Source organism: Macrotis lagotis, chromosome 1, assembly GCF_037893015.1.
Source record: "Macrotis lagotis isolate mMagLag1 chromosome 1, bilby.v1.9.chrom.fasta, whole genome shotgun sequence".
Lineage (NCBI taxonomy): Eukaryota > Metazoa > Chordata > Mammalia > Peramelemorphia > Peramelidae > Macrotis > Macrotis lagotis.
The window spans coordinates 805,420,177-805,446,424 of record NC_133658.1 but is presented as its reverse complement, the minus strand read 5'-3'; the positions used below and the strand labels follow the sequence as shown (position 1 = coordinate 805,446,424).

The 26,248-nt window shown below is 35.4% G+C and overlaps 1 protein-coding gene across 5 annotated transcripts in view; it reads left to right on the top strand.

Annotated features, from left to right (window-relative positions):
* The window catches only part of NARS2 (asparaginyl-tRNA synthetase 2, mitochondrial), a 195,255-nt gene that overhangs the window by 54,755 nt on the left and 114,252 nt on the right, over positions 1-26,248 (top strand). For 4 of the 5 annotated variants that reach the window (XM_074216991.1, XM_074216990.1, XM_074216992.1 and 1 more), the window contains one exon: positions 24,406-24,500. In XM_074216991.1, coding sequence (XP_074073092.1) covers positions 24,406-24,500 — 95 coding nt within the window. Of the gene's footprint in view, positions 1-7,909; positions 13,389-13,846; positions 13,900-24,405; positions 24,501-26,248 lie in introns of those variants that run through there. The other variant, XM_074216994.1, reaches the window with a different exon arrangement.

The following is a 26,248-nucleotide window of genomic DNA, read 5'->3' as shown; positions in this document are numbered from 1 at the left end:
ATCCTGAGCTTTTCTTACTCTAGGGCTAAGTTTTTCACTTTCATAAGAATACTCATCTTTATGACAGTACCACCAGTTTCCCTATCAATAATATTGACAACCACAAAGGAACTCAGATTCTGGACCTGGAATCTCTCAGACTTCTAAAAAGTGAGGGATCACCTGAACCATGCCCTTTTCTTACAGATCAGATCAAATTGCACTCTTAGCTAGCCTTCTCACCTTACTCTTCTCTTGCGTCCCTCACCCAGGTAATCCAGGGAGAAGCAGCTGTTGTGTGAGTTTGTGGGGAGTGACTAGAGGTAATAGACAGTTTCACTTGGCTCTTGATTGGACCCCCGAGGAGCAGGTGTGTTTTATTAAAGCTCCCCCTTTCTAGGTGGATTTGGGTTAGCTCTTGCTCAGACCCTGAGGACTTTGCATAAGTTGGTTTTTGTGCCATTATAAATTAGTAGTAAGAAGGTTCATCAATTCTGAGCCAGAGTTACAAGTTTTTTAGGCCAAAGTCCAATCAGTATGAAGATTTCAATAACCAGAGTTTAAGAGATGAATTTTTTTCTCCCCCAAAGGTCCTATCCATATGCAGTAATCTAGAGTGGGAGTATCCCAGGGGAGGCTAACAGGGAGCCTCCTCTCCTTTTCCACTTTCACTGGAGAATGGTTGTTTTAAAAAAAAAGGCTTTTTACCTCTTAAGAAATCTGGGTTTTGGTTTTTGGAGAGATTTACTTATTTTCATCCATTTGTACATGCATATTTCCAAGTTACCAAAATTCCCTCCACCCTCCCTTCCCAACCTCTTCCCCTCAGCAGGGAACAGTCAGGTTAGCATTTTGCGTACATGTTTTGTTACACATGTTTACAAATTAGTAATTTGGGGCTTGAGGAATTAGGATTAAGAGAAAGTGATAATTTTTATAAAGTATTCCTCAGATTCAGTGGGGGTGTTTTTTTCCCCCTGTGTGTTTTGTTTTGTTTTTCATCCTCTGGTTGGGGATGATACAGTCCATACATAACCAAATACAATTGTCTAAGCTCTCTGGACTATTGAAAGGAGCTGTTTCCATCAAGGTTGTTCATTTCATGAGCTGTTGATGTGTACATTGTTCTCTTGGCTCTACTCCCTTTGCTCAGCATCAGGTCCTGTAAGTTATTCCATGGTTCTCTAGAGTCCTACCATTTATGGTTTCTTATAGAAGAAAAATATTTCTTATAGAACAATAATATTCATGTACCATAACTTGTTTAACCATTCCCCAATTGATGAGCATCCCCTCAATTTCTAATTCTTTGCCACTTCAAAAAGAGCTGCTATGAATATTTTGGAACATGTAGGACTTTTCCCATTTTTTTACAGTTTCTTCCAGATATAATCCTAGAATTGGAATTGCTGGGTCAGAGTGTATGAACATTTTTATTGCTCTTTGGGCATAGTACCATATTGCTCTCCAGAATGGTTGGATCTGTTCACAACTCCACCAACAATACATCACTTCCCAATCTTCCCACAACCTTTCTAACATTGATCATCTTCCCTTTTTCTCATCTGAACTAATTTAATAAGTGTGAGATTATACCTCCTTGTTGTTTTAATTTGCATTTCTCTAATCCATAGTGATTTAGAGCATTTTTTCACATGATTATATATAGCTTTAATTTCTTCATTTGAAAACCATCTGTTCATATCCTTTGACCATTTATCAATTGAGGAATGACTTGTGATCTTAAAAATTTGATGCAATTCTCTATGTAGTTTAGAAATGAGCCCTTTATCAGAATTCCCAGCTTTCTGCTTTTCTTCTAATTTTGGCAGCATTGGTTTTATTAGTGCAAAAACTGTTTAATTTAATATAGTCATAATCATTCATTTTTCAGTTTATAATGTGTTCTAATTCTTGTTTGGTAATAAATTTATCCCTTTTCCATAGATCAGTTAGATAGAGTATTTTCTGGTCTCTTAATTTGTCTGTGGTATCACTCTTTATGTCTAAATCCTGTACCCATTTTGACCTTATTTTGGTATATAGAGGAGATCTGGGGATTTTTAAGGAATTGACTTGATTTCTAGTTCCTCTTGTCTTTGTAGTGACAGTTACTTATCTATGACATTCCTTGCCTAATCTGTTCTGCCTATACTTTCCCTTCCATCAGAGAGGCAGCTTCTTAGAGTCTCTTTCTTGGAATCTTGCTCTATCAGTCTTAATCTGTTTCCCTTCTCTCTCTCTCTCTCTCTCTCTCTCTCACACACACACACACACACACACACACACACGAGTAATGGAAGCTTTTCTTTATACAAAACTCCTCTCCTCCATGCATCACATCGGCCCCTTTCTGGGACAGTGGAGGGGAAGGGTCCATACTCCCGGGTCTCAGAAGCTGCTAGTACTTGTCCCAGCAGAAGTGAACTCCAGATTGCACTTCTCCAGAATGTAGGGTAAAATTCTTCATGCAGTCTGAAGGAACAACCCATACCTTCCCTCTGGTTTGAGGGTACAGCTTTTCCTCAGTCTACCTGAATGATTGCCCAGCCATCACTTCCATCACTAGGGCTTTTAGGTGACTCTGCCCACATGTCTAGAAGTTCAAGCAGGAAGAGAGCCCTGGCAGCCAGCCTTACCTAAATCCTGTGAGTATAGAAAGGTTTTCTATAAGGCTTGTCATTAATTAACTGCAAGAGTGGATTCTGGATTGGAAGTTTTCTAACTTTATTTTTAAAATAAATGAAAAGAACTAAACAGGAGCTGATAATCCAAAGTTAATTTATGGATTCTTTCTGGGACTGAGGAATCCAGATTTGAGCTTTACTAAGCTATATTATAATAAGAATTGGGATTCTGCATACCAGACTGCTGTATTTGTAAATTCCAGCAGTGAATTATCATAATGAAATAAATATTTAAAAATGTAAAGCGTGGAAGTATTTGTCATAGAAATATTAACTTTTTATTATTATCTCTGCAATTAGATAACTGGATTTGATCTGTGCAAGGTAACTTAAAAATACATTTAACTATATCAAGGATTTTTAATTACTGATTGTTTAAAAAGCTTGACATTGGGGCGGCTAGGTGGCATAGTGGATAAAGCACCAGCCCTGGAGTCAGGAGTACTTGGGTTCAAATCCGGTCTCAGACACTTAATAATTGCCTAGCTGTGTGGCCTTGGGGAAGCCACTTAACCCCATTTGCCTTGCAAAAACCTAAAAAAAATAAATAAATGAATGAATAAAAAATAAAAAGCTTAACATACAATATGAATTCCTCAAGAAATTATAATTGACCTTAAAATTATTTTCTGACTGGTCTTAATTAGTGCAATCCAAAAAATAATAGTAATAGAAGTATATGTATATCTCTGTATGTGTAGATTTAAATCAGCGATCTCTCTGATGTTCCCAGCAAACCCTTCTCTCCCTTTACTGGTCCAGAGAACTGAAAAGATGTCATTGGACCTTTCTTGAGGTTTAGTGGGCTGGGCAAAGCCCTAAAATGTTGCTGCACAAGCAAACCAATGTGTAATCTTTGGTCTAATGAGAAGTGTGTCTGTGTGTGTGTTTGTGTGTGTGTGTGTGTGTGTGTGTGTGTGTGTGTGTGTGTCTGTGTGTGTGTGTGTGTCTGTGTGTCTGTGTGTGTGTGTGTGTGTGTGTGTGTGTGTGCGCGTGTGCACGCGCATGTATATAACTCAAAAGACAAGTAATGAAACCTTTCTGGGAGTGGCAACCCACATCTGAAATGATTTAGAATGTGTTCCTGTTTGGGGTAGACTTAAGTTCCTACCATCATGAAAATGAGCATGATAACTTAGAATGTTATAGAATCCAAAACTCTCTTTGACAATACTTAGGAAAAATAAGATCCTTGGGCAACTGAGTTCATTTTTGGCGCAGTCTAAATGAAACAAAAGTTCAATTTTTTGAGTTTTGGAATTGTTTTCTTTTTAAACAGGAACAATTTAATTATTTGACTTAGACATCAAGAATCTCTAAACAGCTTGTAAGAGCAACCAATACCTAGAATTGTAAGAGTAAAGAACATTTTACCAAGAAAAAAACAAAATTTGAACTGTGAACTATTCAATGTCATTATTGATAAGAATATCAAACAAACACTCACATGTACCCCAGAGAGGCAGATTGAATGGTCCAAGCAAGCATCTTTAGATTGCCAGAAAAATCAGAAGACAGTGGGAAGCTTTAGAGCATACAAAACAAGGCAACTGCAAAAGGTAGAAGTCCTTAGAAAGCACTGTTGGGGTGATGGGAAGTCTTGTTTCATGTACGTACTATCTGAAAAAGTTGGTGATTCCCTTATACCTAAATTGTGGGAGCCATCAAGCAGTCTAGATTGGTTTCTAGGGTCTGGAGCAAGAGTTGAGCCAAGTCAAGAGTTCTTCTGGATCTGACAGAGATGGAACTATCTGCCTTCTTATTTATTATTTTAACAATTTCTACAGTTGTTTTTTTTTAATATACATTTCTTTTTGGTTTGTATTAAACAAAAAATTAAAATAGCACATAGAAAAACCAAGAAAACATTAAAAAGTGGCCAAAGATAGCCTTGGAATATAGAACTCCAACAAGGGCGGGGGGTGGGAGAGAAAGGTAAAGAGAAAATGATTTGGAGATTATTATATTACGAGATTAAACAGTGACATTAAAAAAAGAAGAAACAGTGACACTATAACCTAAATTTCAGTATCTGCAAGTATTAAGTATTTTCACTTATTCCCAGTTGCTTTTCTTGCTAATTTCCGAGCTGCAGCATTACGTCCATCTTTTGAATAAGCAGGTACATGATTCCACTCAACATTCATGCCCTGAGTCAGATTATCCAGTTTAATGAATTGCTCTCTGTACAACATCTTTATTTTTACTTGTTTTCCAGTCATTTCCTTTCCAGTTGTCAATCCACTCATTCATACCCTTGGTGACAAGTTGGCTGTCTGTGCACACTACGATGTTGTCCTTATTTTGGACCTTTGCTTGCTCAACCACTTTGATTGCTGCTTCTAATGATGCACTTTGGTTTGTCTGTCGTCCAGAATACCTATCACTTATGTTTAGACCATGCTCTGATCTCCAGTGGACACCAATACCTCCTTGTGCCCCTTCTCTTCCATTATTTTTGCAGGTACCCTTGACATAGACAATATTAGAGTCTGACCCTGGATGTGATTGCCCACAATAGCTTCCATGGACGCTAGTCTGCCAATCATAGTCACAGCTCCAGGGATTGGGTTTCCAACTATGTCTAATCTCAAGTGATCCTGACCTTCAGAAAAAGTGAATTCTGGAATTGTTTTAAAAAGACCAATTTAGGGGGCAGCTAGGTGGCATAGTGGATAAAGCACCAGCCTTGGAGTCAGTAGTACCTGGGTTCAAGTCCGGTCTCAGACACTTGGTAATTACCTAGCTGTGTGGCCTTGGGCAAGCCACTTAACCCCATTTGCCTTGCAAAAAAAACCTAAAAAAAAAGACCAATTTAAAATAAGTAATCAACAACTGATTACCATCTGAGTTAGGATGTCATCATTTTAAGATCTTAGGGCCTACTTTGCTAGAGAATTTTAATAGTACAAACAAATTTACTTCAGATAGACATTGCAAAGATAGTATTTCCCTTTATAAATCAAGTTAATAAATCAGATTTAAACTAGAGAAAGGGTTTGAGACAAATGGAAGCTTTTTAAAGTAAGCCACCCCTACCTAGCAACAAAAAAGACAGAAATGGTATCTTTTTATTTATTCCTTTAAATTAAATTTAAATACTTCAAAATTCACGCCAGATTGGTAAATTTTACTTAATTTAATGGACTCCTTAAAAATTCAGCTCATAGGGGCTGCTAGGTGGCACAATGGATAAGAGCACCAGCCCTGGAGTCAGGAGTACCTGAATTCAAATCCGGCCTCGGACACTTAAGCAGCAAGCAGTTTATTAGCTTCTTGAAGGCAGGAGTGAATAACAAAAGTCTAGTGGAAGTTTGAGACAGAGACAAAGACAACCAGGAGAACTGACTAGGCTGAAACTCAAATGAGTCTGCATGCCACAAAGGGAGTCCAGGCCTGATTTTATAGTCTTGTCCACTCCCTGGGAATAGAAGTGTTATAAATGGCTCATGATTAAAATGGTTTTTTATTAGGACAGCTTAATAAATGGCAACCCTCTCTCAAGGGGAGAGGGGCCCTGAAATCCAGAACTGTTAGTTATATGCACTTTGTTTTGTTTTTTTTGTTGTTAGTTTTTTTAATTTACAAGGCAGTGGGGTTAAGTGACCTGCCCAAGGTTACACAGCTAGGTCATTGAATCCAGGGCTGTGCTCTATCCACTGTGCCACCTAGCTTCCCCTTCATGCCAGTCATTGGCTGGAGTCACAAATCTAATTGTTACATTCATCCCCATAGGTTTTTTCCCCACCCTGCTTATTATACTAATGAGCAAGAACAGCTACCTCCTTGAACATGCTCAAAGGAGAAGGACCGTGGACCCTAAATTAATCTCAGAATTAGGTGGGGCAGACCTGGCCTAATCTCAATTTTTTTATCAGATTGAGGCTAAATCTTTTTTCTTAACTCAGAACCTGTCCATAGGCTACAATACAGGTGACCCCAGTCTTTGTAATGTAAACTAACAATTCTCCCTTCACATTCTTGTGGAACCCAAACACCCCCAGTCTTCTTCACAGAAGAGTCAGGAGAATATGAGCAAAAGGGCTAATCCCCCCCTCCTCCATGTGACTAAAATCTTTTAAAAGACTGGAAGCTGGGATAAGGGTGGAAATGAGGAGAGGTTGTGAATTTATATTTAACCCTGGAACAATAAGGAGTCAATTTACTTCAAAGGCACACATTACATTTCCTCACTAGACAGAAATTTGTCCTACATATTCCGCACTCAGAATTTAACAGTGTAAAATATTACAATATTTGTTTCCAATTACAAAGTTCCCTATGTCCATAACTCCCTGAATCATCCTCACTTCACTTTGTATAAATTCATATAAGTCTCTCCAGACTTTTCTGAACCTATCTTGCTCATTGTTTCTTGTAACACAATAGTACTCCATTCATAGTTAGACACTAAGTTTGTCCATTCCCCAGTTGATGTGTATCCCCTCAATTTATAATTCTTTGCCACCACAAAGAGGGCTGCCATAAATATTTTTGTACATATAGATCTTTTCCTTTTTCTATTTATCTCTTTGGGATATAGACCTAGTATTGGAATAGCCAAGTCAAAGGATAGACAGTTTTATGATCTTGGGGTTTGGTACCAAATTGCTCTCTAGAATGGTTAGATTGAAGAAGTTTTAAAAAATGAAGAAATTTTAAAATGTTGTTGAAAAAATGTTTTGGGGGCAATCTAGTTTTGGGATTGAATGTGACTAATTCATGAAAGCACCAGCTGTTACCCAGAAGCAGCAACATCTAACCCAGAAGGACCATAAAAAGGGAGAACAGTGTAAAGAGAGATTAGGGACCAGTTGCAAGCACAATTGGGCCAATAACAGCAGCACCCATCAGAATCATAGGCCCGGTTTTAATATAAGGATCTGGGCATGGTGTCCATGATGGAAAAAGGTGGGGAAAAGGGGTAGGTTTCTATGGTAAAGTTTCTGTGAGAAAGTCCTTGGGGTGAGTTTGGGGAAAAAACTAAGACTTTCATATTTTAGTAGGGACTTTGTGGCCCACAATGGGGCTATCTATCTAGATAACTATGGGATGGAAATCAGAAACCCAAAGGATGTGCCAAGTGAGCATGATAATAACTTTTCTTAATATTTCTTCTTCATCAAAATGAGTTCACAATTCCACTAGCAGGGCATTAATGTCCCAGTTTTTCCACATTCCCTCTAACATTTGTCATTTTATTTTTCTGCTATTTCAGCCAGTCTGATAAGTATGACATATTGTCTCATTTGTTTTAATTTGCATTTCTCTAGTCAATGGTGATTTAGAGAATTTTTCATATGACTACAGAGTTTTTCTGAAAACTGCTTGTTCATATCCTTTTACCATTTATCAAATGGAGAATGATTTGTAGTCCTATAAATTTGACTTGGTTGTCTATATATTTGAGAAGACCCTTATTAGGGAAACTTGCTATAAAAAATTTTTTCCAGTTTCCTTCTTTCCTTCTAACTTTGACTTCCAATTTGGTGTAAAAGCTTATTTAATTTAATGTATTCACGACTATTTCACTTTCCTTGATCATCTGTCTCACCTGTTATATCTAAATCATATACCTTTTGGGGCCATATCTTGATGTACAGTATGAGATGTTGATTCATGATTCATGGGATATCACCTAATACTTATAATTAAGTTATAAACGTGCTTGTTAAGAAGGGCTTACATAGCAAAAGAAGAAGAAGAAGAAGAAGAAGAAGAAGAAGAAGAAGAAGAAGAAGAAGAAGAAGAAGAAGAAGACTCCGGGTGTTGATAAGGCAAACCAAGGTCTTCTAAAAAGTAAAGGACAAAGATAACCCTAAGCAGACCAGGAGCAGTGGGCACTGATAAAAGGCAACTAAAAGGGTAAAAATGCCTTGGGAAGAAGTAGGGTCAGTGGAGCCTGTAAGTAAGTAAGTCACAGATAAGATTTCAGGGTTCTAGCAAGGATTTTAGCAAGAATACTCAGAACATATCAGAATGTTGGGGAGGGAAATGGGACCCCCATCAGGTGTATATCTAGTTTTTACCAAATTACTTTATAATTTTTCCCAGCAGTTTTTGTTAGTGAGTTTTCATCCCAAAAGTTTGGATGTCTGGGTTTACAAATACAAAAATGTTATAGTCATTTACCTACTGCGTACTGTTTATACCTAATCTATTCCCCTGATCTATGGACCTATTTCTTAGTACCAGATTGTTTTCATGATTGCTGCTTTGTGATATAGTTTGAAATCTGGTGGGCCACCTTCATATCTTTTTTCATTTATTTAGGGGGAGAATTCTTAATCACATTAAAGATAACTGCATAATCTTAAAAGACAAAATCATTTAGGTTACATAATAAAAAGCTTTTGCCCAAACTAAATGCAGATAGTAAAAGAAGAGAAATCTTTCAGTGGGAAAAATCTGTATAAATATTGCTAATAAAATTAGCATTTGAGTTTTATGAAGAATAAAATACATTAGACCAATGGCCATTTTTCAACATGTGTCTTTAATAAAATGAACAAATAGATTTCACAAGAATTTTTAAACTATCAGTAGCATTTGAAAACATTCCAAATCTTTAATAATAAAAATGCAAATTAAACCAACTTTGAGGTTTTACCTCAGTCAGCAGATTGTTAAAGATGACAAAAAATGAAAATAATGTTAATGGACATGTGGGAAGATAGACACATTGATGGAGTTATGAACTGGCCGAAACGTTTGAGACAACAGTTTGAAACTAAGAAAAGTCAAAAACTATTGAAATCCTTTCACTCACTGATCCTTTTACTGGTCATGTAGTCCATGAGACAGAGGAGCTAAGGATGATACCCAGTTTGTAAGCCCAGTGACTGGTTGACCAGGAGGATAAAGGTATCCTCAGTAATAATAAATTGTCAGTAATTGTCACTTGTTAATAGTTGTGTTTCCTTAGGGGATTCAACATAGTATTTAGAATCAGTGAGATCTGAGTTTCAATGCTTTCTCAGAAACTTACTAGGTAGCTGTATGAACCTGAGCAAGTCACTTATCTCTCACAGTCTGTTTCTTTTACTATATAAAATGGAGATAACAGCAATGCCTATTTCATAGTGTTGTTGTGTCAATCAAATGAGTTAACTTGGCAAACTATAAATTGCTGTATACATGCCAGCTATAATAACAATAATAATAATAATTGCTATTATTTACAAGTGAGAGTAATTCTGGAGAATATCTACAAATGACTAGTGTAATAAGACATCAGTAAAACTTAAAAAAAATAGTAATGAGCATAAGGATAATGAGAAGTGGGTGGTTTGGGAGGGAAGAAAAATATCTCCTATTTCATATTCACTTTTAAAGTGAAGAATTCCTACAGAATTGGTGAGAAACTTAAAAAGAAATGACAGATATTTAAAATCTCCCTCACTCATTTCTCCCTTTTTTGTTATAACATTTAACAATAAAGCCAGTTTTAAATTTTTTTTTCTTTTGCACCTTCTGAAATAGCTTTAATAGGAGTGAGCAGGTCAGTTTTGAAAATGTAAAAGCATATTGAGAATAAAGAATATAAGGCATACATTCTAGAGTAGAAAAATTAGTGTCAATTAGAGTAGAAAAATATGAGCTGAGAACTCATAAGAAGGTGTTAATTTTTTAAGATTTTCCTTAGTCCATTATGTGGCACAGGTGGATAAGAGTCCTGGGGCTGAAGAAGGAAGACTCATTTGCCTGTATTCAGATTTGACCTCAGACCCTTACTAACTGTATGACCCTGAGCAAGTCACTTAACCCTGTTTGCATCACTTTCCACATCTGTAAAATGAGCTGGGAAAGGAAATGGCAAACTACTCCAGTATCTTTGCCAGGAAAAGCCCAAATGAGGTCACTGAAGAGTTCAGATGCATCTGCATCTGAAATGACTGAATAGCAGCAGTCTAATATGAACTCAGTCTCCCTCTCCTATTATTGCCAGTTTGGATACCCTAAAGGTCCACAACAGCTGTTCTTTACTGGTTAGTGGTGTTTATTTTAGTTTTATGTATTTCTTAGTGGGTTTTCTATGTAAAGATACTGGAGTGATTTGTCATTTCTTTCTCCAGCTCATTTTACAAATGAGGAATCAGAGGCAAACAGGATTAAGTGACTTGCTCAGTGCTTTATAGCTAGTAAGTGTTCGGGGCTGAATTTTAACTCGGGTATCCTGACTCCAGACCTGGTACTTTTTTTTACTCCACTAACTAGCTATCCTTGGCATAGTTGGCACGTGATCATTGTGATTTTGGTTTCCCATACATTCTTTTGTAAGCCCCATCTGGGATATTCTCCCAATATCATTCAATCAGCTGATGGTATCAGTTGGCTCTAACAAGGGATTATTTACCAACCAAAGACAGGTGTTAGAAAAACATCTCCTAGAGGCAGCTATCTTAACTAATTCTTTTTTTTTATTATTTTTTAGGTTGGGGGGTGGGGTTGTAAGGCAAATGGGCTTAAGTGTCTTGCCCAAGGCCACACAGCTAGGTAATTATTAAATGTCTGAGGTTGGATTTGAACTCAGGTCCTCCTGACTCCAGGGCCGGTGCTCTGTCCACTGTGCCACCTAGCTGCCCCAACTAATGCATTTTTAACCAGACTAGTATGAGTCTAGTACTAACTACTCCTTTTATTTTTGGCTTAATTTTTTTCCCCCATAAACATGTGCTTCCACTTACCCCCTCACCTAATTGGAAGACAAATATGCATAATCAAGCAAAGTAATTTTCCATATTGACCATATCCTAAAAAACTTCTCATTCTGCATATTCAGTCAGAAGTTTTCTTGTCAAGAGGCAAGCAAAGTTTTCCCCATTAGTACTCTTGAATCATAGATGATCATTGCTTAGAGTTCTTAAGTCTTTCCTAGTTGTTTTTCTTTACAGTATTGTTGTCATTTAATATATTGTTCTCTTAATTATACTTACTTCATACAAGTCTTCTCAGGTTTATCCAATATCCAGTCCAATTCATTAAACCTTTAAGTACCTACTATGTTGTAGGCATTGTGCTAAACACAGGGGATAGAATAAATAAAAAGACAGCCCCTGCCCTCAAAGAGCTTACAATCTAAAGAAGGAGGGAAGGCAGGAAAGTATGGGAATTCCGAGGGATAGCTAGTCAAGAACATCGTGTTCTGTGTAATTGAAACCCAGCAGATGGGGGCAGTTAGTTAGGTGGTACAGTGATGCAGTACCTGAAGTCAAGGAAGACTCCTCCTTGAGTTCAAATTCTTGTGACACTCAGTAGCTTTTTGACCCAGGGCAAGTCATTTAACCCTCTTTGCCTCAGTTCCTCATCTGTAAAATGAGCTTGAAAAGGAAATGGCAAACCACTCCAGTCACTATTTTTGCCAAGAAAACCCCAAATGGATTCAAGAGGAGTATGACTGAACAGCTGCAAATAACAGCAGATGCACAGTAAAGTAAGCCCAAATATCCAGCTTCGGCAGAAGCTCTACAAGTAAAAGCAATGGGAGAAATTTGATACTTCATCACCCTGCTTTCCAGTCAGAAGAGAGGAGGCTGAAAGAGATAGTGTCAGTAAGGGCTTGAGTTAGTAGCAGTGTGGTGAAGAGTTTAGAAATGTTTAACTTATTCTAAGAAGAGCATTTTGTTCTGCAGAATTGAAACCAGAAAGGACAGCAGAGTGCAGTGAGTTGAGAACTCTGATACTGTCCTTTTTGTAATCTCTTATGGCACAACAGTAATCCATTATAATCATACATCATAATTTGTTAAGCTATTAGTTACTGTTTTATTCTTTACCATTAGTTCCTCCAAATGAGTTTTGTTATTTTTTTAGATCTCTAAATCTTTTTAATGAAAGAGTAGTTTTCAAAGGAAGAAATCCAAGATTCCACAATCACATGAAAACACTCCAAATTACTAATAATTATAGAAATGCAAATTAAAGTAACTACATTCCACCTTACATCTATCAAATTAGCAAAGATGACAAGAAAACAAAATGATAGATTTTGTAGTAATTGCATATTAGACATATCAGATGAAGATAGCAAGACATCTAACTCAACATGTCCAAAATTGAACTCATCTTTTTTCCCTAATCCTCCCTTTTCCCTGATTTCTCTTTTACTGTGTAATCCTCCCAGTAATGCAGGCAGCTCACAACTTAGGTATCATTCTCAGCTCCTTACTCATTGTTGTCTTCTTTGTGTATTGAGTTCCTCTGTCACCATGGCATCTCTTTATGAGCAGATTCTTTTTTGGTTTGCTCATTCTTCTGCCTGCTTTTTGATTTTGGACTTTATGTTAGCACTGGGTTCTGTATGCTTCTGGGCCCCAGTTTTTGTACATTTACTTTTCTTGGCTACTTTCATAGCTCACTCTGGAAGTCTATAAGTTTTCAGTGCTTCCAGATGGGTTTGATTCAGGGAAAGGTCTATTCACTGTCCTTGGGTCTGAGCTCTGCAAGTTCCTGACCAGAATTCAGGAACCTAGCTTGTGTGTAGTTGAATTTCTGTAAACCGGTTGCTAGACTCAGTTATTCTTGCCCTTCTATGATGTTCTGCAGGTTCAGAATAACTGAACTGTTGTCTCCCCTTTGATTGGGAACTCCTACCCAGGTTATTACATTGTAGATTTTTGTTTTGGGCTAAAGGCTTGAATGGAGTTCTTTTTGTTTTGCTCCTGCACTCAGAGCTAAGATGGATCCATTCTCCTGGATCACTGATTTAAACCTGGGAAATGGGTGAGGGAACTGCCAGATGACACCTGTTTCTTTACTCATTGCTAATTCTGGTGTTCCTCTTCCTTCAGGATGTTCTTAATCCTTTATCCATCCCTGGATATTGAAATGCACCTTGCCTCCACTGCTGCACCACCACACTCCAGACCAGTTTCCTGGCAACAGCCTCAGTAGATCTCTCTGTCTATTTCCCTTAGTTACCCTGGGATGGAAAAACTACTCACTCTGACTTTTTCTTGGCTTTTTCCAGATCAGAATTTGTTTTAGGTTGTTGTGGAGGAGGTATATTGGGTGAGCCAGAAGAAAATGAGTTCCTCTGTTGTTTTTGTTGGAAATTTTACTATATATGTGTGTGTGTGTGTGTGTGTGTGTGTGTGTGTGTATATGTATATATATATATATATATATATATATAAATTTTTTCAAGTCATGATTTTGTTCTATTTCTTGTTATCTCATAGAATCCATGATTGCTGCCTGTTTCATTCTGATTTTCAGGAAATTGGTTACTTGGGTAAGAATTTCTTCCTCTTAGACCAGGCTATGTATTCTTCTTTCAGTTTCTTTAGAGCTATCATTTAATTTGTAATATTTAGATTATATTATTAATAAAAGATATTTATAATGCTCTTTTTTTCTCTTATTTCATCTCTTCTAGAACTTTTAATAGACTTTGTAGTTGGATCATACCTTTATTTGAGGTTCTAAATGTAATGGTTTTGGAGTTGCTTTCTTTCTCTAGGCTTTTGTCCGGGATGACCTAGGAGACTTGATTTGCCTTTATTTTTAGTGTCTTATTCTGGTTTTTTCTTATTTATAGTTTTACTTCTAAATAAGGACTTTTTTGTCAGGACTGAACTCTTAACTGCTTTTGCACATTTAGATGAGGTCAGGGGTCCCTTTTTAATCCTAATCCATATTGGCTGGGGTCTTGCCAGTACTATATCCCTCCACTGGTCCTGCACACTAGGTATTGACAGGTCCCACATTCATATATATCCTCTGAATACAGATCACTCTCAAGAGCTTTTAAGGGTGATTAGACTGTTGCTCTCCTTGTAGGAGCTTGCTGTTTGCTAACTCCCATCCTCTTGTCTAGACCCAAACATTTATAATAAAAAACTTAAAAGAAAGAAAACATTTAAGTAAAACTAAGTTACATATCTACAAGATCTGATGGTGGTATCTCCAGTATCTCATTTCTACACGTAAGGGAAGGCCTCACTTGTCTTTTAATTTGGCAATTGAGCTTTTCTATTTCATGCGTCAGCATCTACCCCACTTCTAGTAGAATGTTGCCATAAGAGTTCTTCAGGAAATACTTTTGGATAGCAATGTGATTATGAAGTCAAAACTGTTTCTTATAAGCTTTTATAAGTTATTTTATAAGCTTTTATAGGTTAACATTTTTGAAGCCTCTGGACACATGTGATATGCTCTTAAATAAATAACATTCCTGTTCTCTGGACTTGTCTTTAGAGCAAAAAAAAAAAAAGAACAAAGAATAGATTGTTCCACACGTATGACTGTCTAACGTTGTGGTAGGGATAATGGAATGTCTGGAGAAGTGCCATCACCCTCTCACTTCTCTGATGATAACAGGTTTCAAATTGAAAGACAATTAGAAATTATCCTGTTAAGCACTTCATTTTCAGGATGAGGAAATAGAAGTTGAGAGGAGAAGAAACTTGGCCTAGGTTAATACAGGTAATAAGTAGAAGAATTTAAATTCTTTATTTTTAAGTTAATAAAGGAAATATGTAGCAGAAATAGGATTTAAACTTCACATTTTATGATCCAAATCTGTTTTTCCCCCAGCCACATCATGCTGCTTCTTAAGGGTAGTAATAGATAGACATATATCTAAATCTACATAGATATTTATGTCTATATACACACAGATATATCTTTTTATAGCTAAAGAGACATACCTTAGATGGTCTTTCTGTACTCTTATATCAAGAGTTTATAGGGCTTGTAAGTTATTTTCCTAGATGATAAGGTAATATTTTCTCAGGTTTTAAGATACTTTGGGAAATGGAAACATTGTGTTTCAGACCATTAAAGTACTTCTTAGTAAATTCATAGCAAGCAAGGAGCTAGTATTTGTTCATCCATACTAATTACTAATCAATTCACTAAAACAGTATCAGCCATTCACAAAAAAGGGGGTATCTTGTAAAATGAAAATAAGCAGATATGCTTCTATAATAAAAGCAAAGAACAAAAAAGTCTAAGCAAAAAACCCACCATCTTTAGGCATAATGGATGATAGTTATTTGCTATTATAATCAAGTAAGGAACAGCAAAATTGTTACATATAGCCAGGATAGTGTGGTTGTTACAGATTTAATTGAATGATCATAGCCAAGTCAAATAATAACTGCAATAAAAGTCAGGTCAAAAATATTTTTATGAGAATTTGAACCTTTTTCCTGCTTCTTATATTTTTGATTTTTCAGATAGAGTTTTAAATGCAGTAGCTAGAGTTTTTGTTTTGAAGGACATATATATCGTTTTCTTATGTTTTTTATTTTAGAAAATTTTTTTTTTATCCATATGCACATGTATATTTAAGTTACAAAATTTCCTTCCACCCACCTTCTTATCCCTCCTCCCCTCAGCAGTGAAAAGTCAGGTTAAATATATTTTTAGATTAGTCATTTTCGGTATGAGGAATTGTGATTAAAGGAAAGAGATACGTAAGAGATAATTTTTATAAAGTAATCATCAGATTCTGAAGGGTTGTTTTGTTTTGTTTTGTTTTGTTTTTCTTCCTCTGGCTGGGGATTACATTGTCCAAAGTCAGTCTAATATGGTTGTCTTAGGTCTCTGAACTACTGAGAGGAGCTGCTTCCATCAAGGTTGTTCATCTCACAGTGGTGTTGTTAATGTGTACATTGTTCTCTTGGTTCTGCTTCCTTTGCTCAGCATTAGATCTCTAGAGTCTAATCATTTATTAAGTGTCTGAGGCCAGATTTGAACTCAAATACTTCCAACTCCAGGGCCAGTGCTCTATCCACTGTGCCACCCAGCCGCCCCATTTATGTATTCTTATAGAACAATAGTATTCCATAGTATTTCATGTACCATAACTTGTTTAACCATTCCCCAAATGATGGACATCCCCTCAGTTTCCAATTCTTTGCCACCATAAAAAAAATGTTACTATGAATATTTTTGGCACATCCTCCCTATTTTTATGATTTCTTCTGGATATAGGCCTAGAAATGGAATTGTTGGGTCAAAGGGAATGAATATTTTTATTGCTCTTTAGGCATAGTTCCATATTGCTTTCCAGAATGGTTAGATCAGTTCACAACTCTACCAGCAATGCATCAATGTCCCAATTCTCCCACAAGCTCTCCAACATTGATCATTTCCCCTTTATCTCATGTTGACCAATCTGAAAGGTGTAAGGTGATACCTCATTCTTCTTTTAATTTGCATTTCTCTAGTCAATAATGATTTGGAGCATTTTTTTCCATATGATTATATGTAGCTTTAATGTCTTCATTTGAAAACTGTCTATTCATATCCTTTGATCATTTATCAATTGAATAACTTGTAACCTTATAAATTTGATGCAATTCTCTACATATTTTTGAAATAAGACCTTTACCAGAACTCCTAGTTGTGAAGATTGTTTCCCAACTTTCTACTTACTTTCAAATTTTGGCAGCATTGATTTTATTAGTGCAAAAACCTTTTAATTTAATATAGTCAAAATCATTCATTTTGCAGTTTATAATTTACTCTAATTCTTGTTTGTTCATAAATTTATCCCCTTTCCATAGATCTGATAGAAAGCATATTTCTTAGTCTATTAATTTATCTGTGGTGTCATCCTTTATGTCTAAATCTTGTACCCACTTTGACCTTTGGTATAGGGTGTGAGGTGTGGGTCTAAAACCTAATTTTTGCCATACTATTTTCCAGTTTTCCCAACAATTTCTGTCAAATAGTGAGTTCTTATCCCAGAAGCTGATGTCTTTGGGTTTCTCACAGTAGATTGCTATAGTCATTTGCTGCAGTTTCTTTTGAACCTCTCCTAATCCACTGATCGATTATTCTATTTCTTTGTTATTTGTTTTTGCAAAGCAATGGGGTTAAGTGACTTGCCCAAGGTCACACCACTGGGTAATTATTAAAGTGTCTGAAGTCAGATTTGAACTTGGGTCTTCCTAACTCCAGGCCCAGTGCTCTATCCCACAAAGTTTTTCCATTATTAATCAGACAACTTTTTAGGCAAAGGTATGCCACCTAGCCCCCCCCCCCCCCCATTACTCTATCTCTTAACCAATACCAAGAAATTTTGATGACTGCCACTTTATAGTATAGTTTTAGATCTGGTAGAACTGGGCCACCTTCTATTACATTTTTTTTTCACCAGTTCCCTTGCCATTCTTGCTCCTTTTTTACTCCAGATGAATTTTGTTACTTTTTTTCCCTAGCTTAGTAAAAGTTAAATTACTTAATCAGTGTCATGCTAATCAAACTACCAAATAGTTATTTGGTAGTTTGATTGGTATGGCACTGAATACCTAATTTAATTTGGGTAGAATTGTCATTTTGATTATATTTGCTTGACCTAATCATGGGCAGTTATTTAGATCTGACTTTATTTGGGAGAGAAGTGTTGCATAACTATATTCATACAGTTTATGGGTGACATATATAGTTTTCTACTATTAATCAAGATTTTTAATCTTGACTCATTTCAATTCAACAAATGTTTATTAAGTGGTTACTATTTGCAAGGCCCTAGAGAGTATAAAGACAAAAAAAAATTACTCCTCCTTTACTTCTGGGGAACTTGCTTTACTGCACAAAGTTTTTCCATTATTAATCAGATAATTTTTTAGACAAAGGTAAAGTTAGCAAGATAATTAGACGGGTCTTCAGCCACTGCGCCAGGAAAAAAAATTGTTTCTACCCTAGTTAGTGGAAAAGGGATAAACTTAACAATTACCAATACAGTTCTATCAGATATTAAATTACATTTCTAAAGCTCCAGGAACAAATCATTCAGTTTACTAAATTGCCAACCCCTCCCATTCCCTCTTCTCTCCTCTTCTTCTTATTACCTACTCCTTATTAACTACCCACTAAATAATAGGTACTGTACTAGGTATTGGGTATATAGAGATAAAACTGAAACAGTACCTACTGGAAAGGAGCTTACAATTTCATCAGGGGCAACAGTAGATACATATTTAAATAAATATGAAATAAATACTAGATAACTTGGGGGTTAAGCAAAAATAACCGGGGATTCTGAAGAGGGTATATATAGAAGGTGGCATTGGAGCTGAACCTTGAAGGGATACTAAGGATTCTAAAACAGTGGCAGTAAAAAGGGAGAATATTGGGGGTGTAGAATGGGAAGGGGAGCTATATAAGAAACTGGAGGAAGATTGGTCAACTGATTGAATAAGTGAGTGAGAAGAGATTGAAGAGTACAGGATGACCCTGAAGATGTAAACTTAAAAGAGGAATAAGCTAGTTAATAAGAGTGGTGGGTTTCTGGGGCAGCTAGGTGGCACAGTGGATAAAGCACCAGCCCTGGAGTCAGGAGTACCTGGGTTCAAATCCAGTCTCAGACACCTAATAATTACCTAGCTGTGTGGCCTTGGGCAAGTCACTTAACCCCATTGCCTTGCAAAAACTTTAAAAAAAAATGGTGGGTTTTTTAGGGAAGATATATTGAGTTTTGTTTCAAACATATTGAGTTTGAGATACCTAGAGGCTATCTATTTGATTGTCCTACAAACAGTTGGTGATTCTTAACTGGAATTTTCTTCTACAGAGAAAGGGAAATTCCTTTTATTGTGGTTAGTAGTTGCATTGATCAAGAGTTCTTAAGTCGGGGAGGCTAGGTGGCACAGTGGATAAAGCACCGGCCCTGGAGTCAGGAGTACCTGGGTTCAAATCTGGTCTCAGACACTTGATAATTATACCTAGCTGTGTAGCCTTGGGCAAGTCACTTAACTCCATTTGCCTTGCAAAATCCTTTTTAAAAAAAACAGTTCTTAAGTCTTTTAAAGTTATAGTTATAGTATCTACATATATATATATATATATATATTTATATATATGTAAAAATTAAAAGTATGACTATAAATTCTCCTGTTTCTGTTTACTTCACTATTCATCTGTTCATACAGTCTTCCTTATTTTCTTTGAAACCATTTTTGCATTTCATGTAACATATCAATATTCCATTATTCTCATGTACTATAATAGCTATTTCCTACCATGTGATCTTTCTCATAATTTCTGTTTCCTTGTTCGTACCAAAAGATCTGTTCCTGAGTGGCTAGAACCAATTCACTCCATCTGGACCTGGCCTGCCCTGCATCCTTTTCTAACCCAGTGTAACAGACCTTTCCTGAGGATCTTCCAAGCTGTCTTGGCCTGGAAAGTTGTTTCACTCAGTCTTTTTGTGGATTCTGCCATTCCAAAATTTGGTTAAAGTCACTATTTAAAGATATATGGAGTGATTTGAGGGAGAGCTCAGGCAAGTCTCTGACTTTACTCCGCCATCTTGGCTCTACCCCTCTTAATTTATTGGTTTTGCTGATTATTCTTTTTTATCTTTACATTTGTCTTTTGAGGCTTTGGGAAGAGCAAGAGGATGGGGCACTGGGGAAACTTTTAGAATATTTTTTAAAATCAATTCAGTTTTTAAAAAATGAAACTTATTACCAAGATGTTTTTCCCACTTAGCTGTTTTCCTTCTAATTTTAACATTGATTTTGTTTGGAGGCAGCTAGGTGGTGAAGTGAATAGAGCACCAGTCCTGGAGTCAGGAGGAGCTGAATTCAAATTTGACTCAGACACATTATAATTACCAAGCTGTGTGACCTTAGGCAAGTCACTTTACCTCATTGCCTTGAAAAAACAAACCAAAAAATACCCCACTGATTTTGTTTCAATTTTTTATGTAATCAAAATTGTTCAATTTATTTTCTGTAATATTTATCCCTTATTTAGTTATGAACTATTTGCTTATCTATGGTTATGAAAGTCTCTGTTTCTCTAATTTACTTATGATGTGAGCTTTTATATCAAGGACATTTACATTTGGAACTTTTTGTAGTCTAGTGTAAGATCTTAGTCTAAACTTAATTTCTGCTGGATAGCTTTCCATTCTTCCTTTATTTAATAATTTACTTAATTTAATTCCTTAATCTTGCAGGAGGGGTCTTTTGAGCTTATGAAACACTGCCTTATTCTCTCCATTTGCCTTTGTGTGTTGTATACTTAATCTCTTCTATCTTTTGATTTCCTATTGTTTTACTTGTAATAACTCATTTTGATAGCTAAGATATTAGTGGATAACCCAGGCTTTATATAAGTGCTTTCCAATGATTTCTTCAACTGATTCTCACAACATCCCTAGGAGGGAGGTGCTGTTAATCACCATTCTGACTTTAAATGACTTGCCCAGGTCACACAGCTAGTATGTGTTTGAGGCTGGATTTGAAATCTTTAAAATCTTCCAGAGTTCAGACTCTGCACTCTTATCGTTGTACCACCTAGCTGCTGATTTGTAATGTAGTTTGAAATCTACTACTTCCAAATCCCCTTCTTATTTTATTTCATTATTAAAAATAATGATCCTGGGAATCATGGCTTTTTGTTTCCCCAGTTGCATTTTATTATTTTTCCCCAACTCTAAAGAAAATCTTTAGCAATTTGATTGCTATTTCAATGAATGAGTAAATTAAGTTAGGCACCAGTACCTTCCCTTTTTTAAAAAAATTTATTATATTAGCACAGTCCAAACATGAGGAATTAATATTTCTACTTTTTTAGGTTTGTCTTTATTTCTGGAAAAATTGTGTTTTGTAGGGTAGCTCAGTGACATAGAGGACTACTAGGCCTGCAGTTCAGAAGACCAATCTTCCTGAGGTTCCAGATACTCGCTAGCTCTGTGACCCTGGGAAACTCACTTAATTCAATTTGTCTTAGTTCCTCATCGGTAAAATGAGCTAGAGAAAAAAATAGCAGACCATTCCAGTATCTTGGCTAAGAATACCTCAAAAATGAGATCATGAAGAGTTGAACATAATTGAAATGACTAAACAGAAATTCTTACGGATCTTGTGTATGCTTTGGTAGGTAGACTCCTAAATATTTTATATCTTTTATAGTTACTTTGAATATAATTTTTCTTTGTTTCTGCTGAGTTTCTTAGTATTATATAAAAAAATTGATGATTTGCATAATTTTATATCTTGCTACATTGTTCAAGTTATTATTTCAATTATTTGATGTTCTAGGCTTATCTATGTTTACTGTTGTATCATCTACATAAAGCAATTATATTATTTCCTCTTCACCTCTATTGCCTCAATTTCTTTTTCTTGTCTTACTGCTGTAATTAACATTTCGAGCAATATATTAAATAGTAATGGTGATAGTACATATCTTTGTTTTAACCTTTCTTCATTAGAAGCGTTCTAGTTTATCTTCATTAGAATCATTCTAATGCTGGTTCTTAGTTTTAGATATTTATTGTTCTAAGGGAGGATCCATTTGTTCCTATGATTTTCTAGTGATTTTAGTAGAAGTGAGGGATATATTTTATATCTCAGACTTTATTGTTATAATCATGTGGTTTGAGTTTTAAAATTAATATTTAATAATTATATTTTGTAACTTTTCTAATGTGCCAGTTAAGATTTCCCCTAGTATTAATCCTTTCTGATCATAGTGTACAATCTTTTTGAAATGTTGATGGAGTTCTTTGCTGATACTCTTCATTAGAAATATTTTCTCGGGGGGGGGGGGGGAACAGCTAGGTGGCTCAGTGGATAGAGCACTAACCCTGGAGTCAGGAGTACCTGAGTTCAAATCCAGCCTCAAACACTTAATTGCCTGCCTGTGTGACCTTGTGCAAGTGACTTAATCCCATTGCCTTAAATAAATAAAAAATAGTGAATTAATTAAAGATTTTAAATCCAGCCTCAGACATATACTAGCTGTGTGACCTTGATAAGTCATTTAAAGTCAGAATGGTGATTAACAGCACCTCCCTCCTAGGGATGTTGTGAGAATCAGTTGAAGAAATAATTGGAAAGTTCTTAGCTATCAAAATTAGTTGTTACAAGTAAAAAAAAAATTACAAATATTTTACAAAAGAAATATTTTCTAGTTCTGTTTTGTCTTTTGCTCCTTTGACATCAAGACCATATTTTGTTATATGAAGAATTTTTATACTGATCCATCTTTCTAAATTATTTTTTCAACCAGCTTATTTAATATTTGAATTAATTATTCTTAAATATTTTATAGAATTATCTTCTAAATGTAGCTAATAATAGAAAATTTTTGAGTGTTCTTTTATGGTTAGATGCTTGCTCTCATATTTGATTATTTAAATTACCAGTTTTTTGTTTTGCTAATCTGAGTATTTCATATTTATGTAAGTAGTGATTTGCTTTATTTAAATTGTTAGTTTTGTAGCTATGAAATTAGGAAAAATGGTCTCTTCTGATTTTTCTTTCTTCATATGTTTTGATTTTTCCTTTTTTCATTTTTTACATTGGAAATTTTCTCTTTTTTCCTTTTTTACTCAGACTAGTTCCTGGTTTGCTTTTTTTTTCATTCTACTCACAAATTACTTTTTAATTTTTTTTTTACCAGTACATTGATGTTCTTTGCTTTCAGTTTGTTAAGCTTTTCATTGATTTTTTAGACTTTTTTTCTTTGGTGTTTAATTGCAGTGATGGTATCAATATTCATTAGTTATACTACTCTTTAATTTTCTATCTCTGCTTTATCTTTTTTACTGATTTGCCTACTAATCTTTGTTTTTAGGGCCATATAATAGTTATTTTTTTTGTAGATGAATGAATCTTGATAGGTCTTTTTCTTCTTTTCTTTTATCTTTTTCTGTGAAATAGTATATAGAACTCAGTTAACTCTGAAAAATTCTACATTCCAGGATAATTGTATTGTTTGAGTTGTTTCACTTTCTTCCTACTCCATACTACTTGAATCCACATACTGTTGAAATGTCTTCATTTAGATATAAGCTGTATTATGTACTCATGGAAGATTATCACAATTATATGATGAAAAATTTCTGTTGTTTTCCTTTGAAATGTTAAAAAAATTAGCATCCAACATTTTTACATTTTTGTCTTATCATAGATTTATGCAATGTTTCATCCTAGAGTAGAGGGATTCCTAGGTTCTTGAAGGCTGTGTGAGTGGAATGGAACTTGGGCAGGCTCTGCCACCTTAAGACTGCTAGTATTAAACTCTATCTCTTGTCCAAAGATCAGCATAGCTAACTGTCAGAAGACTTATGATGGACACTGGGAACGGGAATATGTGTGACCAGACAAATGGAATTTCAGATCCATGAAATGTTGCCTACCTTTCTAGCACTTGGTAATTGCTCTCAGTCAATTTTTGGAGGAATGAGCTTAATTTTATGACACAGACATGTTCTGTTTATTGTGAGAGGAACAACTTTGATAGAATTTAAAGTGGGAAAGAACCTAAAGATTTTTTACAAATGAAGAAACTGAAGCCCAATAGTGAAATGACTTGATTAAGGTCCTGCAAGAATTGGTAGAATTATAACCTGAGATACAGTGCTTTCTCTAATGCATTATGTGTAATAAAAAATTCCATGTTTTCTTCTATAAAATGAGACAGAAAGCTTGGATGATCCCTTGATCCCTTCTAAAACTGTCATTTTATGATACTACCTTTTAGTACTTCATAATTTTTAGTACTTCATAAGTATTTTCATATACATAGTATTACAGACTTAGAATTGGATGTCCAAATCTAAAATGAGGCCCAGTTAAGTGATTTGCTGAAAGTCACACAGCTTAGTAGAAGAGAGTCTCGGTTCTCTGTGATTGGTGATTGTGATATTTTTCTTGTGAAATTTCTCTTACCTTAAAATTTTTTCAGTGAATGAATGATTTAAAATGAAAATCAAATAAGGTCTTTAATAGTTTCTGTTTTCTGTGTCTGTATTCTTGAATTTCAGCCATCCAGCAAAGTGAAAGAACCAGGGAAGAATTTCTTCGATGTTCCTGCTTTCTTGACTGTCTCAGCACAGCTTCATCTTGAAGTGATGTCAGGGTACAGAACTTTCTTTAATTTTTCTGCTTTTAGTGACTTGATTGCAATGTGGATGGGAATCTTTAGGCATTCCTGAATTTAAAATGAGGTTTTTTGGAATTTGTGATATTATTTCACTAAAATTTTGAAATTCGGATGTATATCCATAATGAAACATCTTGGCTTTCTTGAGATTTGTTCCTTTTATAGGTGAGAATATCTCATTTTCCCCTATTAAACATCAGTTCAAGCAGTTTCTTGATTTGCAACTTTAAAAATCACGTTAGATTTAAAAGCAGATCTTCAAATTGCATTTTATGTAGCATTGTATTAACAGAAATGTTCTTTGCAAATATCCTAAACCGTGGTCTTTCAAGTTCTATCTGAAATCCTCTACTGAGGGAAAACTCCCTCCTGATGCAGCATATTCCAAATTTGAACAACTCTCATTCTTAATATTTCTTCCTTATATTTAGACTAAATTATTGTCTATGCAACTTCCATTCATTGTTCCCTGTTTCTTTTGAGATGAAACCAAAAATCCAATTTTTCTTCTGTGTTATAGTTATTCAGATTATTAAAGACATTTAGTTCCCTTACTCCCCATCTCATCCCTAAGTTTTTTATCTTTGATGTAACTCTGTGTTCTCTCATTTAACACAACATTTTGAATTTAGTCTTAATAAAGACAGAGGAAAATAGAACTATTACCTCCTTCATTCTGGACTCTATACATTCCTCAATGTATCCAAGATCTCATTAGCACTTTTTACTGTCAAATTATTCACATTTAGCTTGCCATCTGACTAGAAGCCCCAGGTATTATTTCTATGAGCTGATCTATTGCCATACATGCTCATATTTTAACTATGTAATTGAACATCTACATTGTTAACTCTGCTTTTCTAGAGATAGTTTGTGGTTACTTTTTTAAAACCTCATCTATGAAGATGAATGATTGATAAAAAGTAAATTATGTATTTTTATGGTTATCTACAAACATCTATGTAATAGTTTCTTTTAAATATTGGGCAGCTAGGTGGCGCAGTGGATAAAGCACCGGCCCTGGAGTCAGGAGTACCTGGGTTCAAATCCAGTCTCAGACACTTAATAATTACCTAGCTGTGTGGCCTTGGGCAAGCCACTTAACCCCATTTGCCTTGCAAAAATAAATAAATAAATAAGTAGATGAATGGATGGATAAATAAATAAATGGATGGATGGATGAATGAATGAATGAATGAATGAATGAATGTAAGAGGACCCATAGGTTTGCCTGTGAGTGAGAGACAGACAGACAGTAATGCAGGAAATACAAAGGGCTACTCTGATAGGACATGACATAGATGAAAAATCAAATGCTTCCTATATATTAGTTGCAAAATAAATATTTTTTAATCGAATTAAAACTGGATATAACACTCAGGAGATATGATTTATAGTCTCTGTAATAGAATTGTTAGATCCTAAAGCTTATCTTAACCCATACTCCAGGAGACTTAAGTCACCACTACCTAAGATAAAGTACATGTGATGTGTATTAACCATTCAACAAACTTTTTTATTTTCGTCTTTGTACCCAATACATAATAAATAATTAGTAAATGTTTGTTGACTTTTTGGAATCTGGCTTCTTCTAAGACCCAATTAAACTAATTCCTATTGGAAGTTATCTCTGATGCACTTAATTTGGGTGCTCTCTCCTTCCTCTGATTATCTTATACTTAGCCTATCTGTAAACATGATGTGGCCTGATGAAAGAATTGTTT